The sequence below is a fragment of the Carassius gibelio genome, chromosome A2 (assembly GCF_023724105.1).
Source record: "Carassius gibelio isolate Cgi1373 ecotype wild population from Czech Republic chromosome A2, carGib1.2-hapl.c, whole genome shotgun sequence".
Lineage (NCBI taxonomy): Eukaryota > Metazoa > Chordata > Actinopteri > Cypriniformes > Cyprinidae > Carassius > Carassius gibelio.
In genome coordinates this window covers 27055199-27079259 of record NC_068372.1, presented here as the reverse complement: position 1 = coordinate 27079259, position 24061 = coordinate 27055199, and the positions used below count along the sequence as shown (strand labels likewise).

The following is a 24061-nucleotide window of genomic DNA, read 5'->3' as shown; positions in this document are numbered from 1 at the left end:
AGCTCTTGCTTGGTTGACTTTACCTTGAAGGGCAGTGTGGGAAGGGGATATTGCTCAAAAGCACATTAATATCAGTCCATCACAACATCACAAGTCCTTCAAGACATATATCTGAAAAATATTTTGCATGGTCAAGTAGCTGTTGTTTTGACCTACTAAAAAAATGTAATAAGCCAAATCTTGTTTTGTTATGTAAATGCCAAAGGACGAATGACCAGAGTGTACCTTTTAAGTAAAGTTAAAATGGTGGTCTAGACTTACTCATAAACAAAATCAACTATAGAAATCGTTATAATTTCAATTGATGTAACCAAAAATCTTGCAAACAGTTAAATAATTTTTACACTGCAGGTTTTTTAAGGGAAACAAATACAGGCCTAAAACTCTCATTAATCTGTAGTATGGAGATTTAAAAGTTAATAACAATTAAAGCTAATTAAAAGTGTGACCAGATCAGATATTACTCCATTTAAACATAACTATTTTTTTTTTCAGTTGTTTTGTGAAATTATATAGCTGTGACTGCAGTACAAAAATCTTTGTACATATAAAGACCTAGAAACCTTGGTTTATACTCACACACATATATATATATATATATATATATATATATATATATATATATATATATATATATATATATATATATATATATATATATATACATACATATACACGCACACACACACACACACACACATTTATAATTTTGTCTATTTGTTCCCACAAGCAACACGTCAGAGTACAAACACTTTCAGACCATGTTTACACAATTTTATTTTGTATTTAAGAGACTTGTCACTTGCCCAAACACATTGTTTGAAGGTGTGGCCTTACTTAACTCTATAAAACCCCAGCAATCAGTTCACAATGATCAGTGACTGAGACTCGGACTGAAAAGGACAATCATTCTGAAATAATACACTGGATAAAAAAGGTATGGAATATTAAATGATTTTATCTCTGAAATGCTGGGGCATAAGTGAAATTAGGTCTCCTTTACATATAATGATCTAGTAATTGCTAAATAATTGCTAGACTTCATAATTTTATTGATTTATTGTTATATTTGAAGGTGTTTATAGAGGTGAAAAATCCGTCTATGTTCAGTAGTTTTTTTCTGAAAACTAGCAACTGTTCTTCTTGTTAAATGAAAGTTATTTTGAATTTTTTTACCATGCCCTCAACAGTTAAATTTACTACTGTTAAAATGCCCTTTAAGTGTATAGCATTTATTGTCTTAGACTTGTCCTACACTTTCAATATTAATGTATGTAGATATGTTTAAAACTATAATGCAAACATAACTAAGATAATCAATTTTATGTATCATTTACTTACCCTTATGTAGTGCCACACCTGCATGATTTTCTTCCACCTTTCCCAACACAAAAAGAGTCATTACTAGTAACAACATGAAATTACAAATATATAAGTGGAAAAGTGGATTTCAATATTGCCCACACTGCCCAGTATATTATTTATTTATATCAAAACCTCAATCAATCAAATATAAAAGCAAAACAACGAGAATAAAAATTCCATTGAGCACAATACTGGCCTATTGAAATCCACTTTTCAGATATGAAAATTGCTCAATTCTGAGTTGATTCATTATATCAGGTTCTATTTAATTAATTATTTCAAGTTTGGTTACCAACTGAAAGAAAAAAATACTTCTAAATATTTCTAAACACATTTCAAAAAACAATGATCTAAAGTTATATAAGGCTATATTAAGGCTTATTTTGTCAACTTTTAGAAAGATGTCGGACTCTGAGACCATCGAACTTGCTTGTCTTGGCCGCCCTTTTCAATTAGGAATGCTTTATGACTGCCGAAGAGATCTCCTCATTCCAGGTAAAAACATTTCCAAGATCTTTTAAATTAGCTTCATTTATAATTAACTAAACATGTTACTGATTCTTCTGCCATGACAAAATGAACAAAAACTACACATAGTCAAAAAGTTTAGGCATTTACATCAATATTTTTGCATTTTATATATATATTTCATTTATTATGTTAATATTATGACAATATATTGTTGTTATTATTATTTCAAATAATAACATGATCATATTATAATATTCTCTGGTGCACTGGGACAGTTGCTGCCATTTTGAGACTATTGCTTTGTACGCTGTAATTGATTATAATATAACTAACAAACTGATAATACCTTTTATCACAATAATCATTTATATGATGAAATGCTATGAAATAAGTGGTATGACTGTACAGTATCCCAAATATTGGTCTAGTTTGAACTTGCTGCTTGCTAGCAACTGCTTTCTTAACTTTGCCTTCAAACATATTTAATTTAAACAACAGTTCTTTCAGGTCCTCCAATCTGAAATTCACCCAATATTACCACGTTAACAGCTTCACCATTTGTATCACTCCGCTTGCAGCACTACTTTAGCATTTGTCACAGTGAGTCTCATGGCAGATGCCCAAAATCCACTAAAATAGAAATAAGAAATACTACTGTTGTTGTGTCACAGAATGACACTGATGATTTTTAGGCTCCTCCAGCTCTTCTGGAATTTGCCACTGGCTCGGATGTCTATATTGGTTTAACGTGAGATATAATTCATTTTGGGTATATCTAATGGTTGATCTTTAAACATTAATCTATTTGTTCCAGAATAAATAGTTTTGGCTGCAGGCAAATCCATCATAGATATAGGGTCATAGCATGAGTCAGCGTGAGGAAAACAATCCTATCCTCCTGATTGGAAAAGCATGGTGTTAACCCAGTAGGGCCTACATAGAATCAATGAACTACTTTCATTGAGCTTTGGGATGCCCTTCCATGTTTAAATAATATGGCTAATTTATTTCTGGTTATGTATATTGTCAATGTGCTGTAATCATAGTTGACTTAAATGTCTATCAAAATGAGAGTCTGTGGGAGGATTTCAAGATAGGAGAAGAGATATTCACTGTGTGCAGAATCTTCCAAACTCCAAGTTTTTCCAAATGTGTTTTGGAAAAGTTTTAATCCAACATAATCCGATGTGATAAAGCAGTGGCTGGTAAACAAAGGCTACGTGACTTCACAACAGAGTGTCAGTGTTCTAAACTAATTGCGATGCTGAAGTATGTGTAAGATCTGATGAATAAGATCAGAATGCACCTCTATTTATCTGTATTTAATGTTTTAAATATGTAGCCTATGTAAATATGCCACCAGTATGTGACATTTTTCATTCACAGTCATGTATATATATATATATATATATATATATATATATATTCAAACTAGTTGCACTGTCAGTGCCTTACTGTTAAAAATGTAAATGTTTAAAATCATTACATTTCTTTAATGCAGTTATGTATGTGTAAATATAGTTTTGCATTTTTACATTTATTTTATTTTAATATTGTTTTCAAATTTGCAATAAAATTTAGTTACATTTTTATTAGTTTCATTAATAATTTTGTTTGTTTCAGTCTGAAATTAAAAATGGTCTGTGAAAACTGAGTTTCATATTTACAGCTATCCATAACCAAAGATAAAATTGGTCATATACCTGGATGAGTTTGGAGGGCTTTTATTTTGGAATACAACATCAGACAGTCCTGACATTGGCCCAGTGACACTGGTGGACTGTTGTGGTGGACTGTCAGTTTACTTGAAACTGCTCTGTGGAAATAATTTTCCTTTTCAGAGCTATACAAAATCACAGACAAAACTTTTTATATATGAGTTTTATTTTGTAATGTTATTTTGTTATTTTGTAACATTAAACAGTTCTGACACTGATAAATAAATGCGGTTACTGTAAACTCTGTCTCTAAAACCCCTCTTTTGTGCAGAACTACTGATTTCTGCCACAAACTCAAATCTCAGTTTGAAAGTTTAACAGCTGAGCTCAAGCACTCATTACTAATTAGAAAATGTGACTTTAGAACTAGTAACAAAGGAAAATTGAGTTGCTTCATTAAAAACTTATTATATTGCTGTAAAAGCAATGTATTATGTGGAGTTGAGTATTATGGGAAAGAGAATGACTGAGCGATTGTTTACCTGCATCTGATACAGCGTTCATTCTTCAGCTCAATCTCATATTCACAATAGAACATGAGTTGGAATGTCTGATGAGGAAAGCAATAGGCTATCTTTGTAGTAGGCTAATGTTCCGTCATCTGTTAATGATTTCCAGTCACAGCGCTGCTCACTGCATTTGTTGGCTGCATCTCACAAGCTATTGCTGAAAGTAAAAATAATTACTTTGTTTATAACGCTGTTTCAATCTCTTGTGAGATAAACAAATAACAGATTAACAAGACCAAAGATTGCCGTTAGATTTACTCAAAACAAATTATATCTCAAGTTTTAACTACTTGTAGAAGCATCAGAGCCAGTGGCAAATTCCATAGATCTGGACAAGGTGAGGTTTGCTCTCTGTGAATTCATGAGTGCTGAATGGCCTCTGACTCCCTGAAGTTCACATCTCCGAAAACATTGAAGGAAATTTTCAAATATTTGTCTAAACAAGTATTCACATAAAACTCTTTAAACTACATTCTGTGACACAGAAACAGTATTTTTTTTATTATAGTGGATTTGGGTGTCTGCCATGACAGTCGTTTTAAGGAATACAGGAAGTAGAGTGAAACAGATGTTGAAATGTTTGGAAAAGGAGTTCTGTTATCACTAATATTAAAATGTTGCTTGCGTACAGTATTTTGTGATTAGGGAGGATTGGCTCTGGGATGAGGTCTGGACTTTGAATGGGCTATTGCAACACCTTAATTATTTTGTTGTGTTCTTTTGTAGATTTGCTGGTGTGCTTGGGATCATTGTCCTATTGCATGACCCAATTTTGGCCAAGCTTTAGCTGTCAGACGGATGGCCTCACATCTGACTCTATACTTTGGAATACAGGGGTGGACTCAATGACTGTAAGGTGCCCTGGTCCTGTCACCACAAATCTAGCCTAAAATCATCAGCCATTCACCAGCATGCTTGACTTTTCATATGAGGCTGATATGCTGGCTTTCACCAAATGTTGCAGTGTGCATTATGGCCAAACATCTTCACTTTGGTCTCGTCTCTTCAAAGGAGATTGTTCTAGAAGTCTTATGGTTTGTTCAGATTCAACTTTACAAACCTAAGCTATCCTGCCATGTTTTTTTAGAGAGAAGAGGCTTTCTTCTGTCAACCCTTCCAAGCATGCCATACTTACTTGGTTCTCTGCAATTTACGATCGTGGGAGGATTGGTTTCTTTCTTGAATGTCTTCCACTTGTGAATAATCTTTCTCACTGTGGAATGATGGACTTCTAAAAAATTGTTCGGTAATGGCGTAATTACCCTTCCCAGTTTGAAGGCAGCAACAATTGCTTCTGTAAGATCATTGCTGATGTCTTTCCTCTTTGGCATTGTTAACACACATCTGAAAGCTCCAGACCAGCAAACGGCCAAAACATTTGCTTTTATAGAGGTGCTCACACTTGCTGATGATCAGTTAATCAAAGGTATTTGATTAGCAGTGCCTCACTGTTACTTACCTTTTTAATTCCTATATTTAAAGGAAGAGTGTCCTTAGTTTGTCACACATGGCTTTACCATATATATATATATATATATATATATATATATATATATATATACACATACATACATATATGTGCGTGTGTGTTTTAAAATTATTATTATTTCTTTTTTAGGAATAACACTTTGGGATGCTGAGATGCTGCAGAAGAATATTAATGTAAGGCCACAGCCAAACACTGACTTCAAAATTATTGCCACAGATTCAAGTGAAGACAAAGCCAAAGCTCTTAATGTCTCTGCATCTCTTGAAGCCAGCTTTCTGTGTGGATTAGTCAGTGTGAAAGGATCAGCAGACTATTTAAATAACAAGAAGTCATCAAAACATCAGTCTCGAGTCACCTTACAGTATTATACAACCTCACGCTTTGAGCAGTTAACTATGGAGCATCTTGGGGCAGGGAACGTAAAGCACTGCAATGTATTTCAGGAGAGCTCGGCCACACATGTTGTTACAGCTCTACTGTATGGAGCTCAAGCATTCTTTATTTTTGATCGTGAGGTTTCGTCCAATGAAAACCATCAAAAAATACAAGGTGACCTCCAAGCATCAATCAAAAATATACCTTTAATATCAGTAGAGGGTCAGGCATCTTTAAAAATGAATGAAATGGAACAAGAAAAAATTGACAAGTTCAGCTGCACTTTTCATGGAGATTTTGCTCTGGAAAACAATCCAGTCTCCTATGTCGATGCCATCAAGGTGTACTCAGAGCTACCAAAAATGTTGGGTGAACATGGAGAGAATGCTGTGCCCATGACAGTGTGGCTTTACCCTCTGAGAAAACTAGATTCAGCAGCCGCTCAGTTAGTCAGGGAGATCAGTGTTAGCCTATTACGACGTGCCCAACGGATCATGAATGAACTGCATAATTGTGACATTCAATGTAAAGATATAATGAGGGACAACACTGCCATTCAATTCCCTGAAATTACAGCTAAGATCAGTAATTGTAAAGACCTCTGTTCAGAGTACAAAATAGTTTTTCAGAAACATCTCTGCAGGCTTCTTCCATCCATAAGGGGCGGAGGAAAAGAAGAACAGGAGCTTATTGATGCCCTGAATGACAAAGAAAGATCTCCATTTAAGGGTGCTCTAATAACCAAGTATCTAAGTGAGCGAGAGCGAGAGATGAATGTTGTTAGATCATACATTGACATCATGAAAGATGTCCCTGTTCTTTCATCCAGCAACGACTTGGATAAAGTTGTCTTGAAAGCATCCAATAACTATGTGATCGCTTTTGCACTCACCTCCTTAAATAAAAAGGAACCATACCTTTCAGACTTGGAGAATTACCTGAAGGCACAATCCTGTAACAATGGAGAGCAGATAAGTTTTGATCAAAACTCCTCAAAGAAGACGGAGAAATGGTTTTCATCAGGAGATGCAACTACATTGACCAGGGCAACCATACAGGCCTTCCTAGATTTTAAAGAAGCCAATAAAGGAAGAAAGAACATTGACTTCTGCATTGCATCAATCCCAGATGAACTCAGCACTGCCTCTTCAATTCATGTTTATGAAAGAGGTAGACTCATCAGTTCACAGTATGAGCTTCCCTCAAAACCACCAATGCCAGTTTGCTTGAGTGCTGAGCATGACTGCATACATCTGCAAATCAAACCTCCTGACCGTGGGGTTAGCTGTGTGGACTCGTACTGTATTTCATATCAGTCTGCACAGAGCTCTGAATGGACAAATGTGGATACTAATGGGGTTTCTGATCAAGTCACTGTCAATCAGTTAAAACCACATAAAGAATATTGTTTTACCTGCAAGGCTGTGTGTCGTCCAGGAGTAAGTCTGACAAGTGAAACAACATCATTCTTCAGGACTCGTCCATGTGCTCCTCCTGGAGCACCTACAGTGAAAAAAGGAGAATCTGATTCAGCAACTGTAGTCTGGGATGTTCCTTTATCTGTGGGTGAGGATGTTCTGGTCACTGGATACGTGTTGGAGTTCAGAGAATGCTCAAAGGATCATGAAAGTGAAAGGCCTTGGAAGTCTGTGAAATCTACAAACAGGGAGTGCACTCTTCAGCCACTGAAAGAAGACACAATTTACACAGTCAGAGTTTTTGCAAACTGTGGAAATGATGGAGAGAGTCTACCCAGTCCTGAAGCTTTGTTTTCGGCCAGTTTTAAGGTTAAAGAATCAAATAAGGATGGGAGTGGGTTGTTCTTGAATCAATCTTTACGAATAAAAAAGGGCAATCCGTCAATCCATTCACTGAAGCTACACAAAAAAATGGCAGAGAATATAAGTTTTAATCAGTATGTTTTTGGGAGAAAGGTGGAAGATGTGAAAAACAAAGTAATTCTTCTTGTGGGATCAACAGGTGCAGGAAAAACCACGCTCATCAATGTGATGGTCAATTACATACTAGGTGTAAAATGGCAGGATGCATATCGATTCAAACTGATCAATGAAGTGACCAATCGCACACAGGCCGAGAGTCAGACATCTATCGTCTCATCTTTCGAGCTGTACAATCAGCCTGGCTTTCAAATTCCCTATTCTCTCACAATTGTAGACACACCAGGATTTGGTGATACAAGAGGAATCGCACATGATAAACTTATTACAGAGCAGGTCAAAAGCTTTCTTTGTAGCCCTTTGGGAATCGATCACATTGATGCCATCTGCTTCGTTGTCCAATCCTCTCTTTCCCGCCTGAGTGCCACCCAGAAGTACATCTTTGACTCAGTTTTATCCATTTTTGGCAAAAATGTTGTGGAGAACATCATCATTTTGGTGACATTTGCAGATGGTAAAGACACCCCAGTTCTAGAAGCCATCAAAGCAGCAGATCTGCCCTGTCAAAAGAATAAAAAGGGACAGCCCACCCATTTCAAGTTCAACAATTCAGCTGTGTATGCAGACAAAAATGTAGAAGAGCTGAAAACCTCTGACAATGATTCAGATGATGATGATGATGATGGAGGAGATAAATTGACTGAGCTCGTCTGGGACAAAACCTTTAAACAGATGAAGGCTTTTTTCAAGACACTGGGGACCATTGAAAGTAAAGATCTGTCCATGACTATAAAGGTCTTAGAGGAACGAGAGCGCCTTGAGAAAGCCATGACAAGTCTGACCCCTCAAATAACTGCTGGTCTCTCCAAACTGAATGAGATCAAAAAATTTAAGCATTGTTTGGAAAATGAGAGTGTGAACATGGGAAAAAGTGTGAATTTCGAACAAGAGGTAGAGGTGGTGAAAGCAAAAAGAACCCCTGTAAACTGTTTTACCATGAACTGCAACAACTGCTTCTTCACATGCCACTCCAACTGCTTCCTCCCTGAAGGAGACTCTGTGCAAACTTGTGCTGTGATGGAGAATGACCACTGCAATATCTGCCCTGAAAACTGCCATCACTCTGCTCATTCAAGGGAAAATTTCATGTGGACATATGAAACAATAACAGAGACAAAATCCATTAAAGAGCTAAAAGACAACTTCATGGAAGCTAAAGGAAAGTTCATGGACACAAAGCAAATACTTGATGCACTTGAAATGGAATTCCTTGGGATTGAGGAAAAACTAATGAAGTTGATCAGATTGTCCTCTGATTGCATAAGAAGGCTAGATGAAATTGCACTGAAGCCCAAATCTCTCTCCACAGCCGAATATCTAGAAATCCTGATAAAAACCGAGAAAGAGGAAAAAAGTCCTGGCTTTGAGGACCGCATTGTTGGACTTGAGAACATGAAACAAGAAACTCTTATCCTGGAAAAGATTGCTAAAGGGGAAAATTTGCTTGAAAAAGAGCGGAAAATCATGGTGGAGAGAGAGAAGCGAATGAAGACTGTCGCCCTGAAAGTTCTGAAAATGAAGAAAGCTGTTAGCGCCTTATAACTACTTATAGCCTTCATTCATGGATCGAACCTAATCAAGAAAAGAGAACATCAAGAAAACGGAATTTAAGAGTAACTTTAGGCTGATTTTTGTCCTTTTAATGATAAAGTAAAATTTGTCAACGACATACATGTATATGTGCTTTTTTTTTGATTAAATGCTCTTTAAGTTACTTTGGATAAAAGCATCTGAAAAACATACTGCAGGTAAATGTAAAATAATTAATTGTCTTTAGTTTGGTCTTCTGAAATCATGCAAACATTTAAATTCTGTAATTTACTAATTCGATAAAAACACAATTTATGATTTCATGTTTTTCCTTCAATTTGTATTCGTATTGCATAAAACATTTTGAAATGAAGAAATATGGATTTTTGTTATGGTAGACATTGTACTGTATCACCACAATGCTTGTCAGTACGTTAATTTTTCACAATTCCCTGACAATTTACTACTGTTTAAATTTATATGCAATTGTTATAATTAATGCTACATATGCCCTTTAAAATGATAATGATGATTTTTGTTATTAGTAATAATATTGTTTTAAAAGAAATGTTCTCAACTTTGTGAATTGTACAATTAAAACTGTTCCAGATAAAACATTTTTGGCTATGAATTATCATTATTTTATATTTATTAAAAATGTTGATATAAGCTACAGGAGCTATATTAGCTATGACAACATGACTTGAAATATACATTAACAAGTAGAATGGTATAAATCTGTATAATGATCAGGGAAATAAAAACAAATATGAAGCATAAAAGACAGCTTTTATTGTTCAGGGAAGGAGAAAGATGACTTTTTTTCTCAGATAAACACAAACAAAAATTTTTGGAAAATAAAAAATGTATGAGTCTATGCATACAAATCTTTCTTTGTGTTCATGTGAAGAAAGAAAATCCTATACACTGGGGATGACATGAGGGTTGGTAAACTTTCTATTTCAGGAGCAGGCTTAGCATTTAACATGCTAACATGTTCAATTGCTTAGTAATAGTTTGTTAGCTAGATAACTAGCTTGCTAATTCTATTCAGTGAACTGACAAAAAATATATGAAACCCTGTCAGAAGACCATTAAAAAACATTTTGAGAATACTTGATTTGATGACTTCAAAATAACGTAATTCAAAGATGTTATGTGAATAATATTACGGTTACTTTATCTACTTAATATGTGTTACTTGTTGATTCTTGTGTAACCAATGGATACAGTGCCTGAATTCAATTTCAGAAAACATGGGTGGGTGGGATTCGCCTTTAGGTGATTTTTTTTAAATTTATTTAAAGGGGAGTTTGGGGATGTTTTGTTTTTAAATGTCAAAAATATATATTGTTTTAAGCGTACCGTTTTGTTTTCAGCAAAAAACAAAAACCTAATATAAGTAAGGAAGTGTGTTCTGGGGGGTGTTCAAGAAAGCAAGGTTAACACTGTCATATAGTCTAAACTTTTGTTTGATTAAATCTTGTTTCTTGAGGTATGCTGCATCAAAAACGCATCCAGAAATTAGTTTGGTCAACTCAGAGTAGGTTCATGATTAACACACAAGAAATTCTTAACAGTGCAATGAATAGAAATGTGCCATACTACTTCTTCTTTTGCTCAATAACTCTTTACATACTTAATTTAATTACCTAATTGATAGGTGTTGTAATGTATTGATGGGTAATGTATTGATCTTTTGTTTAACATTTAATCATTGAGAATAATTATTAAATGTTATTATTATTAATTAATAAGTTATTATTATTATTATGGAAATACTTTATAGAAAATTTCATGTTGGAAAAAATAAATACATATGGTCTATGATGTGTGAAATGACAATAAAATAAACATATTAGAATAAAATCAACATTACCTTATATGTCAACATAACTAAGGTGTAATAATATTTAATATTGTGCACAATCTGCCACGCCCACTATAGTATGGTCAACAGGTCACACATTTGCTGACAACTCTAAAATAAACTAAATCTTAAACAGAATATGCTAATATGACTAGAATCAAACTACATTTTGAGTTCTTGAAGAGCAGAAGAGAAACTGGCCGTTGCTAATGAAACTGACCATCCGAAGTAGTACTATTAGCAAGGTGTGCTAAATGTCGTTTAAACGAGATGGTGCAGATTCCACCCAGCAAGCAATTTTGCGTCTAATAGACGTCTAATAGCCGTCTAAACACAGCCGAGACGTCTAGGCTAAATCGAGGCTAATTTTGGGCTGTCAGTGAAAATCTAATAGACGTCTAAACATACCCCAAGAATAGACAGCTATTAAATGACTACATATATACGTCTAATAGATGTCTAACCATAGCCCAAGAATAGACAATCAGACAGCTATTGAACGACTATATTTATACGTCCAATAGACGTCTAAACATAGCCCAAGAATAGACTAGTCATCAATTAGACCGCTAAACAACTACATACGTCTAATAGACAGGCAATATGGGTCTAGGCTAAAACAAGGCTGATTTTGGGCTGTCAGTGAAAATCTAATAGACGTCTAACCATAGCCCAAGAATAGACTAGTCATCCATTACACTACATATACATGTAATAGACAACAAAAAGAGGCATAAGGATTCTTTTCACTCAAATATAACAGGTTCTCATAAATTAAAATCCATCCAAACTAATTGAATATAAAGGGATTTATTTTGAACAATTATATAGACAACAACAACTTGGACAACATTCAAACATAAAAATGAACAAATAAAACATTGGAAAAATATGTAAAACAATTAATTTTTAAGAATTAACTGTTTACTTTAGATCCATAACCCCCACCCCCTGCCCTCCCTGGTGCTTGTTTGAAATGATTAGAAATAGCATTTTTTATTTCACATTCCGTAGCTGATGGAAAGCTGGTCATCACTGCGTCTGCCAAATGAGAAAAAGGAAAGAATTATTGCTCAAAAAAAACATTGTTGACAATCCTTTTTAACTAATTAGTCAATCACTTTTGCTAGGATGATTTAATAGATAGAGTTAACAGAATATAGATTGAGACTATATAATTTATATCAATATAGACAATAATTTATATCAATATTATAATTAATATCAATAATTGAACATTTTTGCTCGCTTAGTGGTGATGCAATACGGCGTGTAACGATACGCGTATTGAACAATTCTGTACAAGGCATATATATATATATATATAGGCTATATAGACACACACATATACATATATATCTGACATTTTCTTCTCGAATGTTCATTTTTATCAAGCTCATATATGCAAGTTCTGTAATTTCACTTAAATGGCAATGAAAATGACCTATCAATTTTCAGCGAGAGCATTAACTCGATCTCTCAAGCGACGCCATTCTCTTAGATATTTGGGATCCATAACTTCTGAATATGGAAATAAAATTAACATTATAATTGATTATGTAACACTGTTATCCCAAGACATGTCTGACTACTACCATAATGTGTTTTGAAACTGAAATACACTATTGTTTTTAAATTATCATTCTAATGAAGGTGAAAACAGATTTTATTTTCATTTCTACTTTAGTTCTTCCCTCAAGTTTAAAGGGATAGTTCACTTCAAAATTAAATTTTGGTATGTTTTAGCTTACCTTAAGAACGTCCAAGATGTAGGCGTCTTTGTTTCCGCAGTAGTTTCAATTTTTTAGGTCAAACTATTCTTGTCTGTCAGTCATATAATGCAGGTCTATGGTCACCACCTAAAAAGGCCATGCACAGAGAAGTCCAAATTAAACAATTCCCCATTGTAAGTACACATTGATGGACTAAGACACGAAACGAGCAGTCTGTGTGAGAAAATGAACAGTATTTATATCGTTTTTACCTCTTGTACACAGCCACGTCCAAGTGATATGAGGGCACGCGTGCTTCCAGGTGTGTGATGCGTCCGCGTTCTGGCTTAATTTGCGCAAGCGCCGCACTTAGACTAAGCCAGCCCAGAATGCACACACACCGAAGCACGCGCGCCCTCAGATCACTTCGACGTTGCTGTGTTATAAGAGGTAAAACGATATAAATACTGTTCGTTTTCTGACACAAACCGCTCGTTTCGTGTCTTAGGCTATCAGTGTGTATGGTGGGGAATTGTTTAATTTGGACTTCTCTGTGCATGCTCTTTCAGGTGGTGACCATATAGACCTGCATTATATGACTGACAGACAAGAACAGTTTGACCTAAAAATATAAAAGTTGAAACTACTGCGGAAACAAAGACACCTACATCTTGGATGCCCATAAGGTAAGCTTAAACATATCAATTTAATTTCAAAGTGAACTATCATTATAAATCATTCTTTATCACTTACTCATATAACTCTAATAAACATAAAAAATACTTATAGGCGTAGTTCACTTAAAAAAAATAAAAAAATAAAATAAAAAACAACAACATGTAATCATTTACTCACTTTCACTTGGTTCCAAACCTGTATGGCTTTCTTCTGTTGAACACACAAAAAAATATATTTTGATGAATGTTGGTAACAAGACATGTAATGGTAGTCACTGACAAGTGTTCTGTATATTCAATTGCTGTACTTTGTTGACTGATTGCAGGATAATTTCCAATAAACAGTGTCTTTAAATCAAATAAAGTGGATTACATCACTCCAGTTCTGAGGTTTTTACACTGGCTATCTGTCTGTCAAAAAATTAATATCCAAAAACTACAGTTGGTTATTAAATTAACATTTGAAGGCCAAAGTAAATTTCTAATCTTCTGATGCACTATGAACCATCCAGAGCAGACCTCTCAGGACATCTGGGACAGTACCCAGCTACTTTTATATCTCCAAAGTCAAAACAAAACATGGAGAAGCAGCATTCAAATTTATATCTGAAACAAATTCACTGAAAACTGAATGTATGCTGCATATTTTAATTATTTACAAACTAGTTTAAAGACTTTATGTTTGCCACTACCTTTTATTAAATGGAGAGGATTTTTTTTTTTTTTCATGTTGCACTATGCTGCTGTTAAATTTTATGTAAAGTACTTTTGAATTTGCTTTAAATCAACTCTAATTTAAATACAAATAAATACTGGTATCTTTATAATAATAAAAAAATAGTAATGATAAGTTTCATAGTTTCATGCTTACCACATTCATTGAATTTAGATACATTTGTGCAAGGTAACGTTAACTTTTTGGAGAAAAGTAGTACTCTGCAATGTTAATGTTAAAATGTCACGGTTTCTACACATTATAACAGCTAACTAATTTAAACAATAAACATATCAAAAATAACACGCATACTTACAAGATCGAAGTAGAAATGTGAAGGTTTTCACTCAGACTGTTGCTCACCCGTTGCACTCCGACAGCTGCCTCGTGTAAAATAAAATGGCGGAAATGTTTATCGCGAGATTTGGCTTAAGTGATCTAGTCACGCAATGGCATTAGTTCCAGTAGACATGTCTCAGTAGTGTTTCAATTGTGCCATCTAGCGGTTGGGAAATGCAATTGCATTTGATTAGATATTTTTATCGTAGATTGTGTATGAATGTTTGACAGAAAATATATATTAAGCTGTGTAAGCGAAAACATTTCAAAGACTAATATTCTAGGTCGCTGGTCTATATCTGAGCCCAGATTGCAATAATTTCGCCAGGTGGGCTAAAGCAGACCGCATATAGCCCGTCCAATTCGGAGCTAAATCGTGATCTACCATGCCGTGAAATGACGTATTGAGCCTTGATATCATACCAATGCGAACATGATTGAATATTAACCATTTCATGCACTGCCTGGCAAAAAAATACAATTAATCAGTTTTGACAAAAAGTGGGCTACAATAGCCGGGTCTGAATACGAGCTAAATCGTGGCTACGCACAGCCTACACATATAACATGTAAAATAAAGTAAACCAAACAACTTGTAATCACGTTAGACTCTGCGTACATGATGGAATATCATACATCTCACAAGTTATTTTGCAAAAAAAATACATTTATCCAGATTAAATGTTATTTGGGCTAAAAGTGGGTTACACATAGCCGGACTATATCTGGTCTATATTTAACCCAGACGTTGAAATGACGGCTATTGCTTGCTGGGCATACTGTATATGCCTACCTTGAAATTTGCAGTATAGTGATATCACGAGAACAAAACCAGAATGTGATTAGCAGAGACACGAGTGAGCATTTAGTTGAGAGTTGTTGATTCAAAGTGAATAAAGTATCAACAAAGTCTGATTGAGTCAAATAACAAAAAAGCTCATTCAATAGCTTTCTGATCTGCACGCGGTTCTCCAGCACCCGCTTTCACCTGTCTTCCACAGAGAGTCGCGCGATCGCAGAATTTAAAATTTAACGGTCATTTTTCGTTTTATTGACTGACTGACTGACTCGCTACCCAGCCGGCACATGACCGACCTTCAACGTTGAAATATGGTTGAAATAAGGTCAGTTGTGGTTTCAACGTTGAAACAACGTTGATTCAACGTTTAAAGCTGAATGGTTGAAAAACATCCAGCACATGACCAACTTTCAATGTTGAAATATGGTTGAAATAAGGTCAGTTGTGGTTTCAACGTTGAAACAACGTTGATTCAACGTTTAAAGCTGAATGGTTGAAAAACATCCAGCACATGACCAACTTTCAACGTTGAAATATGGTTGAAATAAGGTCAGTTGTTTTAATGAAAGGCCTAATTTATTTGTCTTACATTTCTTTGCAGAAGCCGTTGGTTTAAGAAATAGATATGCAGTTTACTTAAAGTTAGCCTACTTTTCAGGGCTTGATAAAATTTATATATATATATATATATATATATATATATATATATATATATATATATATGCTAACAACATGCTAGTTACTTGCTAATCAGACTGGAAACAGGCTATTAACATGGTTTTAAAATGGTTTTGGCCACTGTCACGCTAGTCTTAGTCATTTTTTTTAACTAAATCAACTGGTTTTAGCTGGTTTTGGATTAGCACAGAAATTTGTTAACAACACATGCTAGTAACTTGCTAATCAGGCTAAAAACATGCTTTTAACATGGTTTTAAAGTGGTTTTGGCCCGTCACGCTGGTCTTACCTGGTTTTTAGCTGTATTTTTTAACAGAATTAACTGGTTTTAGGTGGATTAGAAAATAAAAATGTCAACAACGTGCAAGCATTTTGCTAAAGAGGCTAGAAACATGCTTTAACATGGTTTGAAATGGTTTTGGCCATTGTCATTGTAACTGGTCTTAGCTGGTTTTTAGCTCTTTCACACATTTATCGATCTCTTTATTGAATTATTACTTAAAATTAATGTATTTATGAGAGTAAATATGATCTCGGTAGGATTTAAAATGCCTAACTGAAGAGAACATGATGTTAAGCCATGATGTTAAGCCAGAGGCACAAACAGCACACTTCAGTGGTAAGAATGAATGTAATAACTGATATCCTACTTTTAAATCAAGTATTTTTTATTTTTATTTTATATATATATATATATATATATATATATATATATATATATATATATATATATATATATATATATTAGGGGTGGTTAATCTGTCTGATTTCCCGATTCGATTCGATTACGATTATTGAAGTCCCGATTCGATTACAGTCGATTTTCGATTATTAACGATTCTCGATTAACGATTATTGATTTTCCATTTCACAACAGTAAGTAGTAAACAAACTGTGTAAATCATTACTAATAAATGGTAGAAACAAACCGAATGCTTGTAGCGGTTGGGATTTTCAGTTTACTACATGCAGCAGGCACTCTGATTCCATGTATGGGGCACATATATATTATTCATATGACACACAAACACAAGTAGACAAGACCTTTTTAGTTCAAAATCTATGCCCCGTGTCACATCGCCTCTGCTTCTGCTATGAGGAGCGCGGCCAGATCTGCCTCGCGCACGCGCCGAGTGTGCACAGCTCGGACTACTGTCAGGGTCATTGCGACTCCCCACCTTGCCTCCTACCTGTCCTATGAATACTTCGACCTCGTCTAACATACCCAGAGGCATTAGACAAAGTTTCCACTACAATACTGTCACCGCGATTGCGGAGAGGTGCGGTCAGAAGACAAATATACGTCTAGCGCGGAAAAAATCTCCCGCTTCGTCCCCGCAACACTAACACGCCTGATAATTTCGCAATGAACACTCCGACCCCTGCAAACATTGTTCACACCTCTGACATTTTGCAAAGGACCATTTACATTGGGCAAAGGATTCACCGTTTGTGCTTGGTGTACTTTCACTTTCAATATCACCGTCATCTTCTGGATACAGATATTCCCCTTCAGAATCAGTGTCCGCGAATAGAAGTCGCAACACTTCATTGCGGGTTTATTGAAGCTTTATTGATGCCATTAGATAATAATAAAAATAATAATGATAATAATAATAATCTAATGCCAATACTCGCTGACGTTGACAACATTGGTCAGATAAAATGGCTCACTCTCACACTAGCTCCGCTTTTTTTCGCACTGATTCAATGCGCTCTCGAAGATTTTGTTAAGGAGCATTACGTTTTTTTGAGTCAGAGATTAAGTATTACATGTCTGCTATCTGGTGCAGGGGAGGTCGCGTGAAATTTGACACCCTATTTGACAAAATAGGCCGTTTTATTCAGTGCCACATCTTGTCGAGTAAACTCGACCATGGCGCCAAGAGGGTTATAGCTCCTGCCATGAAAACCAAAATAAATCCACACGCTTGCTTTGAGCCCAGATGGAGCTGGGTGGTTCGGTTGGTTGCTCGCTCCTGGTTTTTCCATTTTACACACCTGTTCTGGCTGCTTGCTAACTGGAACTGGGCGCGTTCGTGACGTTCAACTCCCGGTATAATTTTTTTTACAAAATAAAATAATGCAAAAAAAAAAAAAAAAAAACGATTTTTGAAAATGTAATAATCGATTCATACTCGTCCATAACATACTCGCGATTAATCAATAATCGATTTTTTTCACCACCCCTAATATATATATACAGTACAGACCAAAAGTGTGGACACACCTTCTCATTCAAAGAGTTTTCTTTATTTTCATGATTATGAAAATTGTAGATTCACACTGAAGGCATCAAAACTATGAATTAACACATGTGGAATTATATATGGAATTATATACATAACAAAAAAGTTTGAAACAACTGAAAATATGTCATATTCTAGGTTCTTCAAAGTAGCCATCTTCTGCTTTGATTACTGCTTTGCACACTCTTGGCATTCTCTTGATGAGCTTCAAGAGGTAGACACCTGAAATGGTTTTCCAACAGTCTTGAAGGAGTTCCCCGAGAGATGCTTAGCACTTGTTGGCCCTTTTGCCTTCTGTCTGCGGTCCAGCTCACCCCTAAACCATCTCGATTGGGTTCAGGTCCGGTGACTGTGGAGGCCAGGTCATCTGGCGCAGCGCCCCATCACTCTCCTTCTTGGTCAAATAGCCCTTGATGCCTTCAGTGTGACTCTACAATTTTCATAGTCATGAAAATAAAGAAAACTCTTTAAATGAGAAGGTGTGTCCAAACTTTTGGTGAATAAATTTAATATTTTATGTGTTGAAGTAATTTTTATTTGGTGCTGAAGACATTTAAAATCTGGGTAGGCCTACTCCGTAATCTTAAATATTAATGGACAGATTTAATTTGATTTAATCTTACATATGATGGTTGATATACACAAGATGTGTTTTTTATTATTCTGATTAAGCGTAGGCCAAGATACAGATAATTTCCATGCCGTCTACTGGGTCACGACTATGCTGGATGAAGACTGATGTACAGCAGGGTGATCATATCAGAGTAAAGAGGTGAGGGGAATGTTATAATAATGTTCTGGGAAACAAAAACAAACGTTTAAAATAACATTCTGGGGACGTTAAGACAACTTTGCTGGCTAACCAAAAACAAACCATAAAAAGTAATGTTCTGGTAACCAAAAACTAACATTCTGGGAACCAAAAACTAATGTCCTGAGAATGTTATGGGAATCAAAAATTGTTAGCTGGGTGGTCAGTATTGAAAAGTACATTTTTATTTTTCACAAAATGCGATATTTGCAGAGTAATTGGGTCCTGTTTTCTCCCTTTTTTCCAGAATGTGATACAATAAGTAATACACTAAGTATTATAAATATATTCTTGCTCCATAATATATAGTCCATAACTGTCATATTGTGAGGATTTGTAGAATCTCTACTTTATCTATACTGCTAAATGACACAGTTTCACAGTTGAGTCCTGAGTTATGCCAAACCCAGGATAGAGCGTTTGAGTGAATGCTGTCTGGACTCTGTGGATGAGGGTCATTGTGTCAGAGACGCTGTAGAAGGACAGAATTCCTGCTCTGTGATCCACATACACTCCTATTCTACAGGAGCTGGGGAATACAGGGAGTTCAGTTTTTTTGTCTTTGTAACTAAATGAATATACAGAGTGAGAGCAGAACAATCTCCAGGACTGATCATTATATCCAAATTTACTTTCATTATCCTGTCCCTTCCTACTGATGCTCTTATATGACACTGATATTCCCACACCGCGAGTCCCACTCCACTCTACCTCCCAGTAACAGCGTCCACACACACTCTCTCTACACAACACCTGAGGCCAAACATCAAATCTGTCTGGATGATCTGGATACGGCTGCACTGTAGCAGTGCAAGCAGCCACTTTGTTCTCCTCAGACAGACAGAGGTTTTTATGCACTGACTCTGAATCCAGAGTAAACTGATGGTAATCTGATAGAAAAAAAGACAATCTGCATTTTAATAAAGAAATCTTAACTGTTAAAACATTAAGTGAAGCAACAATTCATCAAAGATACAAAAGTATAGCAACAACAGATCACTGATCTATTATTAAGTTTTCGCGTGAAATGGTTTTCCCAAAATATATTTAAAACATATTAAAAATTCCATTGTTGGGAGTTTGTAGCATCTCCAAACCCCGAACTCAGGCAACTCAAACAATCCTAATGCAATACTGTTTGACACTGATACAAAAATATAACACTTCACCTTTAATGTGTATAAATCTGTCTTGTGTTTGCTTTATTTGTATTATTATTTATAACACTTACAGTGTAAGAAGTCTTCTCTTGTTTTGGGTTCAGTGATGGGTGTGAGGATTTTGATATTGGGAATAATACTGTATTTCACTATACAGAAACAAACAGATATTTAAAGTGTGATTTTAATAATATTCATCTACTAATATTACTATTAATAAAATAATAATCTACTAATAACAACAGAGTTGTAATTATCATTTTCAATTTATTTAATGTCATCAATAATTATTATTTTATTGACACACAATATAAATTCATTCATATATTAACTCTGTTTTACAAGATGAGTCTGTACTTTACCTCCACCAGGTATCTTTTCTATCTCCTCTCTGCAGAAATCCTCAAATTTCCTACTAATTATAGAGACAGAGCTTCTCACATCATCATAAGTGAGTAGAGAACTGACAGTGGTGCTCTCTGAAGATGCAGGAGGAACAGAAAGAAACGGGAAACTCTACATTTATAAGAAGACAACAAAAGCAAATATGTAAATTATCATGGAAATGGGAATTCTATTCTTAATTTATATTAATGATATGGCCACGATTTGTACCAAACTCCTTCCAGTACTATTTGCAGATGATACAAATCTTGTAGCTTCTCACCAAGACTTTAATATTTTAATCAAAACGGTCAATGAGGAACTATCTTCCATTGTGGAATGGTTTCAATGGAATAAACTTACTCTCAATATAAAAAAATGCAACTTTATGATTTTTTGTAATACTAACAAACATTATCCTATAGAATTATCTAAAATCTTTATTAATAACACTCAAATCGAATTGGTTCAGCATACCAAGTTTTTGGGAGTCATTATAGATAGTGGTCTTAAATGGTCTAACCATATTAACTTCGTATCTAAGAGGTCAGCTAAAATGTTGGGTATATTGAGGAGGGTTTGTCCTTTAGTTCATTCCTCAGCTTTTTTAACCTTATATTATAGCTTTTTGTTTCCATTCATTAATTATTGCAATATTGTCTGGGCAGCTACCTATCCTACTTATCTGAAGAAATTAATAGTCATACAGAAGAAATATCTTAGACTTATTTCTCATTCAAATAGATATGCTCCCTCGGCACCCCTTTACAATAAATTTAAAATTCTCCCTATTGATAAGGTAAATATTTATCAAACATGTCTATTTATGCATAAGTCTATATATAGGAAACAAGATCTACCAGACTCCTTTCAGAGTTTGTTTATCCCTATTTCACATGTACACTCATTTCAAACTAGACATAGCAATAATACTTTTGTCTTACCTTACACACGAACTACAAGACATCAATTTAATATTTCTTTTAGAGGTCCTAAGCTCTGGAGTGAGTTAAGCCCATCGTTGCGATCAATGTCCTCTTATTCGGTTTTCAAAAAGCATCTGAAGAGACTTCTATTGCTAGCCTGATGCTTTTATGTAGTCCTTTCTAGGTAGTGCTTGCTTTTTTTGTTTTTCTATTGTATTTTTATCTAGACTTGCTAGATAAAATCTTTTATGTTATTGAACTATTGTTTTGTATTGTTGTTTTGTTGTTGTTGTTTTTTGCTTATGCTCTTGCTTTGTTTCGTTTGTTGTTTGTTTTGTTTTGTTTGAGTGTTTAGTCTGCATGTCTCGAGTTAATATGAACAGGAGTGGAACTCTGTACAAGCCTAGAGTGGCTTCGTTCCCTCCTTGCATAGTTTTGTACTTGTACTAAACATGTGCTAAACAAATAAACTAAACTAAACTAATTAATACAGTCCAAGAAATTTAAAACATCACAAACAGTAAATGAATGTATAAGTGCTAGGCTTATTCTTCACAACACACTATTGACAACATTTGCACTGATCAGAACAATTGGCAATTATAAAAAAAAAAAGCTTTAATGGTGTCTCAAATCAAATGCCAATTAAAGAGTATGCAGTACAGCCTGTGATAATAAAATCTTAATAAACCTGTAGGAAATGGATATGATGGTCTGTGTGTAAAAGCTGCTTCAGCTCAGCATTTCTCCTCCCCAGATCATCAATCTCCTGCTGCAGTTGCTCTAAGAGTCCTTCAGCTCGACTCACTTCAGCCTTTTCTCGTTCTCTGATCATCTGTATCACCTCAGAGCATCTTCTCTCAATGGAGCGGATCAGTTCAGTAAAGATCCTCTCACTGTGCTCCACTGCTGCCTGTGCGGAGCGCTGTTATGACACAAAGAGAGAATCACTATCAGACCTTTCATTCTGACAGTTATTTTTCTCTTATACATACCTTGTGACTCTGCACAGACTTTCTCAGCTTCTGAAGCTCTGTTTGTCTCTCTTGAATTTTTTTCTTTACAATTATCACTGTCTCTCCAACCTGTTTCTGATGAACAATCAATTGTATACATTAGAAGACTTGAGAAGAGGTTTTCCACAAGGAGCTCAAAATCTATCAGTAGGACCAAGTAGCCTACTACACCAAGATATTCTTAACTATTAGGCTACATGGAGTACAGTTATGAAACAATTTATTTTTGTTCACCTTTCCATTAAAGAAAGAAATACACACACGTTTGTTTATGTGAAAAGTGTGGTTTTTATACTGTACAAACTGTATATTCTATGGCCCTACACCAACCCTACACCTAACCCTAACCCTCACCGGAAGCTATGTGCATTTATTCTTTCTCAAAAAAACTCATTCATTTATAAGCGTTTTGAAAGATGGGGACATGGGTTATGTCCTCATAAGTCACCCTCTCCTTGTAATACCTGTGTCATACCCATGTCATTATACAGAGTTGTGTCCTGATATGTCACAAAAACACCCCCCCCCCCGACACACACACACAATGAAGAGTACACAGATCAAAACCGCAGAACTACACTAATGTTAATCTGTATATTATTGTGTGACAATATCATTGTTAACTACCCAGTAACTTGGTAAAATAACTGCAAGCACTAACACGTTCGTACCTGTTTCTCTGTCCTCTCTGCTTCAGCCGAAACAGTATTGTGATTTTTATGGTCATCCATCAGACACATCAAACAAATACACTTCTGGTCAGTACGACAAAAAACCTCCAGTGGTCTGTCATGTTGAGAGCAGATCATCTCCCGGATTCGTCCAGTGGCATCAGTCACTTTGTGTCGTTTCCTTGCACGAGATTCCTCATGACACTCAAAATGACTTTGACAGTATGATTCCAGACACATCAGACAGGACTTTATAGCTCTGCGTTTTCTTCCAGTACAGACATCACACTCCACATCTCCAGGTCCAGCATAAATGAGAGCAGTTCTTGTCTTCTTCAGGTTGTCCACCATTTCAGCCAGCATCACATTCTTGTTTAAAGCAGGTCTTGGAGTGAAGGTCTGTCTGCACTGAGGGCAGCTGTAAATTCCCCTCTGATGATCTTTATTCCAGCAGTCTGTAATGCAGTTCATACAGTAACTGTGTCCACAGGGGATGGTCACTGGATCCTTCAGTAGATCCAGACAGACTGAACAGCTGAACTGATCCTCAGCCACTGAAATACTTGTTTCTGCCATGTTCCTCCACATACAGACAATGGCTGGAACAACACGTAAGTTTCAGTTTCTCTTAACTAAATT

The 24061-nt window shown here is 35.4% G+C and overlaps 2 protein-coding genes and 1 long non-coding RNA gene across 7 annotated transcripts; 1 reads left to right on the top strand and 2 right to left on the bottom strand.

The window, feature by feature from the left end:
• The first annotated feature begins 852 nt into the window (after positions 1-852).
• Positions 853-10030, top strand: LOC127935365 (uncharacterized). Of its 2 annotated transcripts, XM_052533174.1 has the most exons (3): positions 853-937; positions 1763-1860; positions 5682-10030. In XM_052533174.1, the coding sequence occupies exons 2-3, from the start codon at positions 1767-1769 to the stop codon at positions 9425-9427; spliced, it is 3840 nt and encodes a 1279-aa protein (XP_052389134.1). In that variant the 5' UTR covers positions 853-937; positions 1763-1766; the 3' UTR covers positions 9428-10030. The 2 variants fall into 2 exon arrangements, with proteins under 2 accessions (XP_052389134.1, XP_052389129.1); XM_052533169.1 differs by lacking the exons at positions 853-937; positions 1763-1860 and adding an exon at positions 4980-5489.
• A 1537-nt stretch (positions 10031-11567) lies between these two features.
• LOC127935800 (uncharacterized) lies at positions 11568-16082 on the bottom strand. The gene is made up of 3 exons (XR_008148166.1): positions 14706-16082; positions 13853-13885; positions 11568-12326 (listed from the first exon to the last, which is right to left on the bottom strand). It is a non-coding gene; the product is annotated as an uncharacterized LOC127935800 (long non-coding RNA).
• Positions 16083-18490: 2408 nt separating this feature from the next.
• LOC127935429 (tripartite motif-containing protein 16-like protein) lies at positions 18491-24044 on the bottom strand. 4 transcript variants are annotated; one of them, XM_052533304.1, is made up of 6 exons: positions 23423-24044; positions 22731-22826; positions 22544-22660; positions 20788-20941; positions 20497-20574; positions 18491-20155 (listed from the first exon to the last, which is right to left on the bottom strand). In XM_052533304.1, the coding sequence occupies exons 1-6, from the start codon at positions 24008-24010 to the stop codon at positions 19620-19622; spliced, it is 1569 nt and encodes a 522-aa protein (XP_052389264.1). In that variant the 5' UTR covers positions 24011-24044; the 3' UTR covers positions 18491-19619. The 4 variants fall into 4 exon arrangements, with proteins under 4 accessions (XP_052389264.1, XP_052389255.1, XP_052389246.1 ...); XM_052533286.1 differs by having other exon boundaries at positions 18495-20155; positions 22427-22648; XM_052533275.1 differs by having other exon boundaries at positions 18497-20155; positions 22427-22660.
• Between the last annotated feature and the right edge of the window lie 17 nt (positions 24045-24061).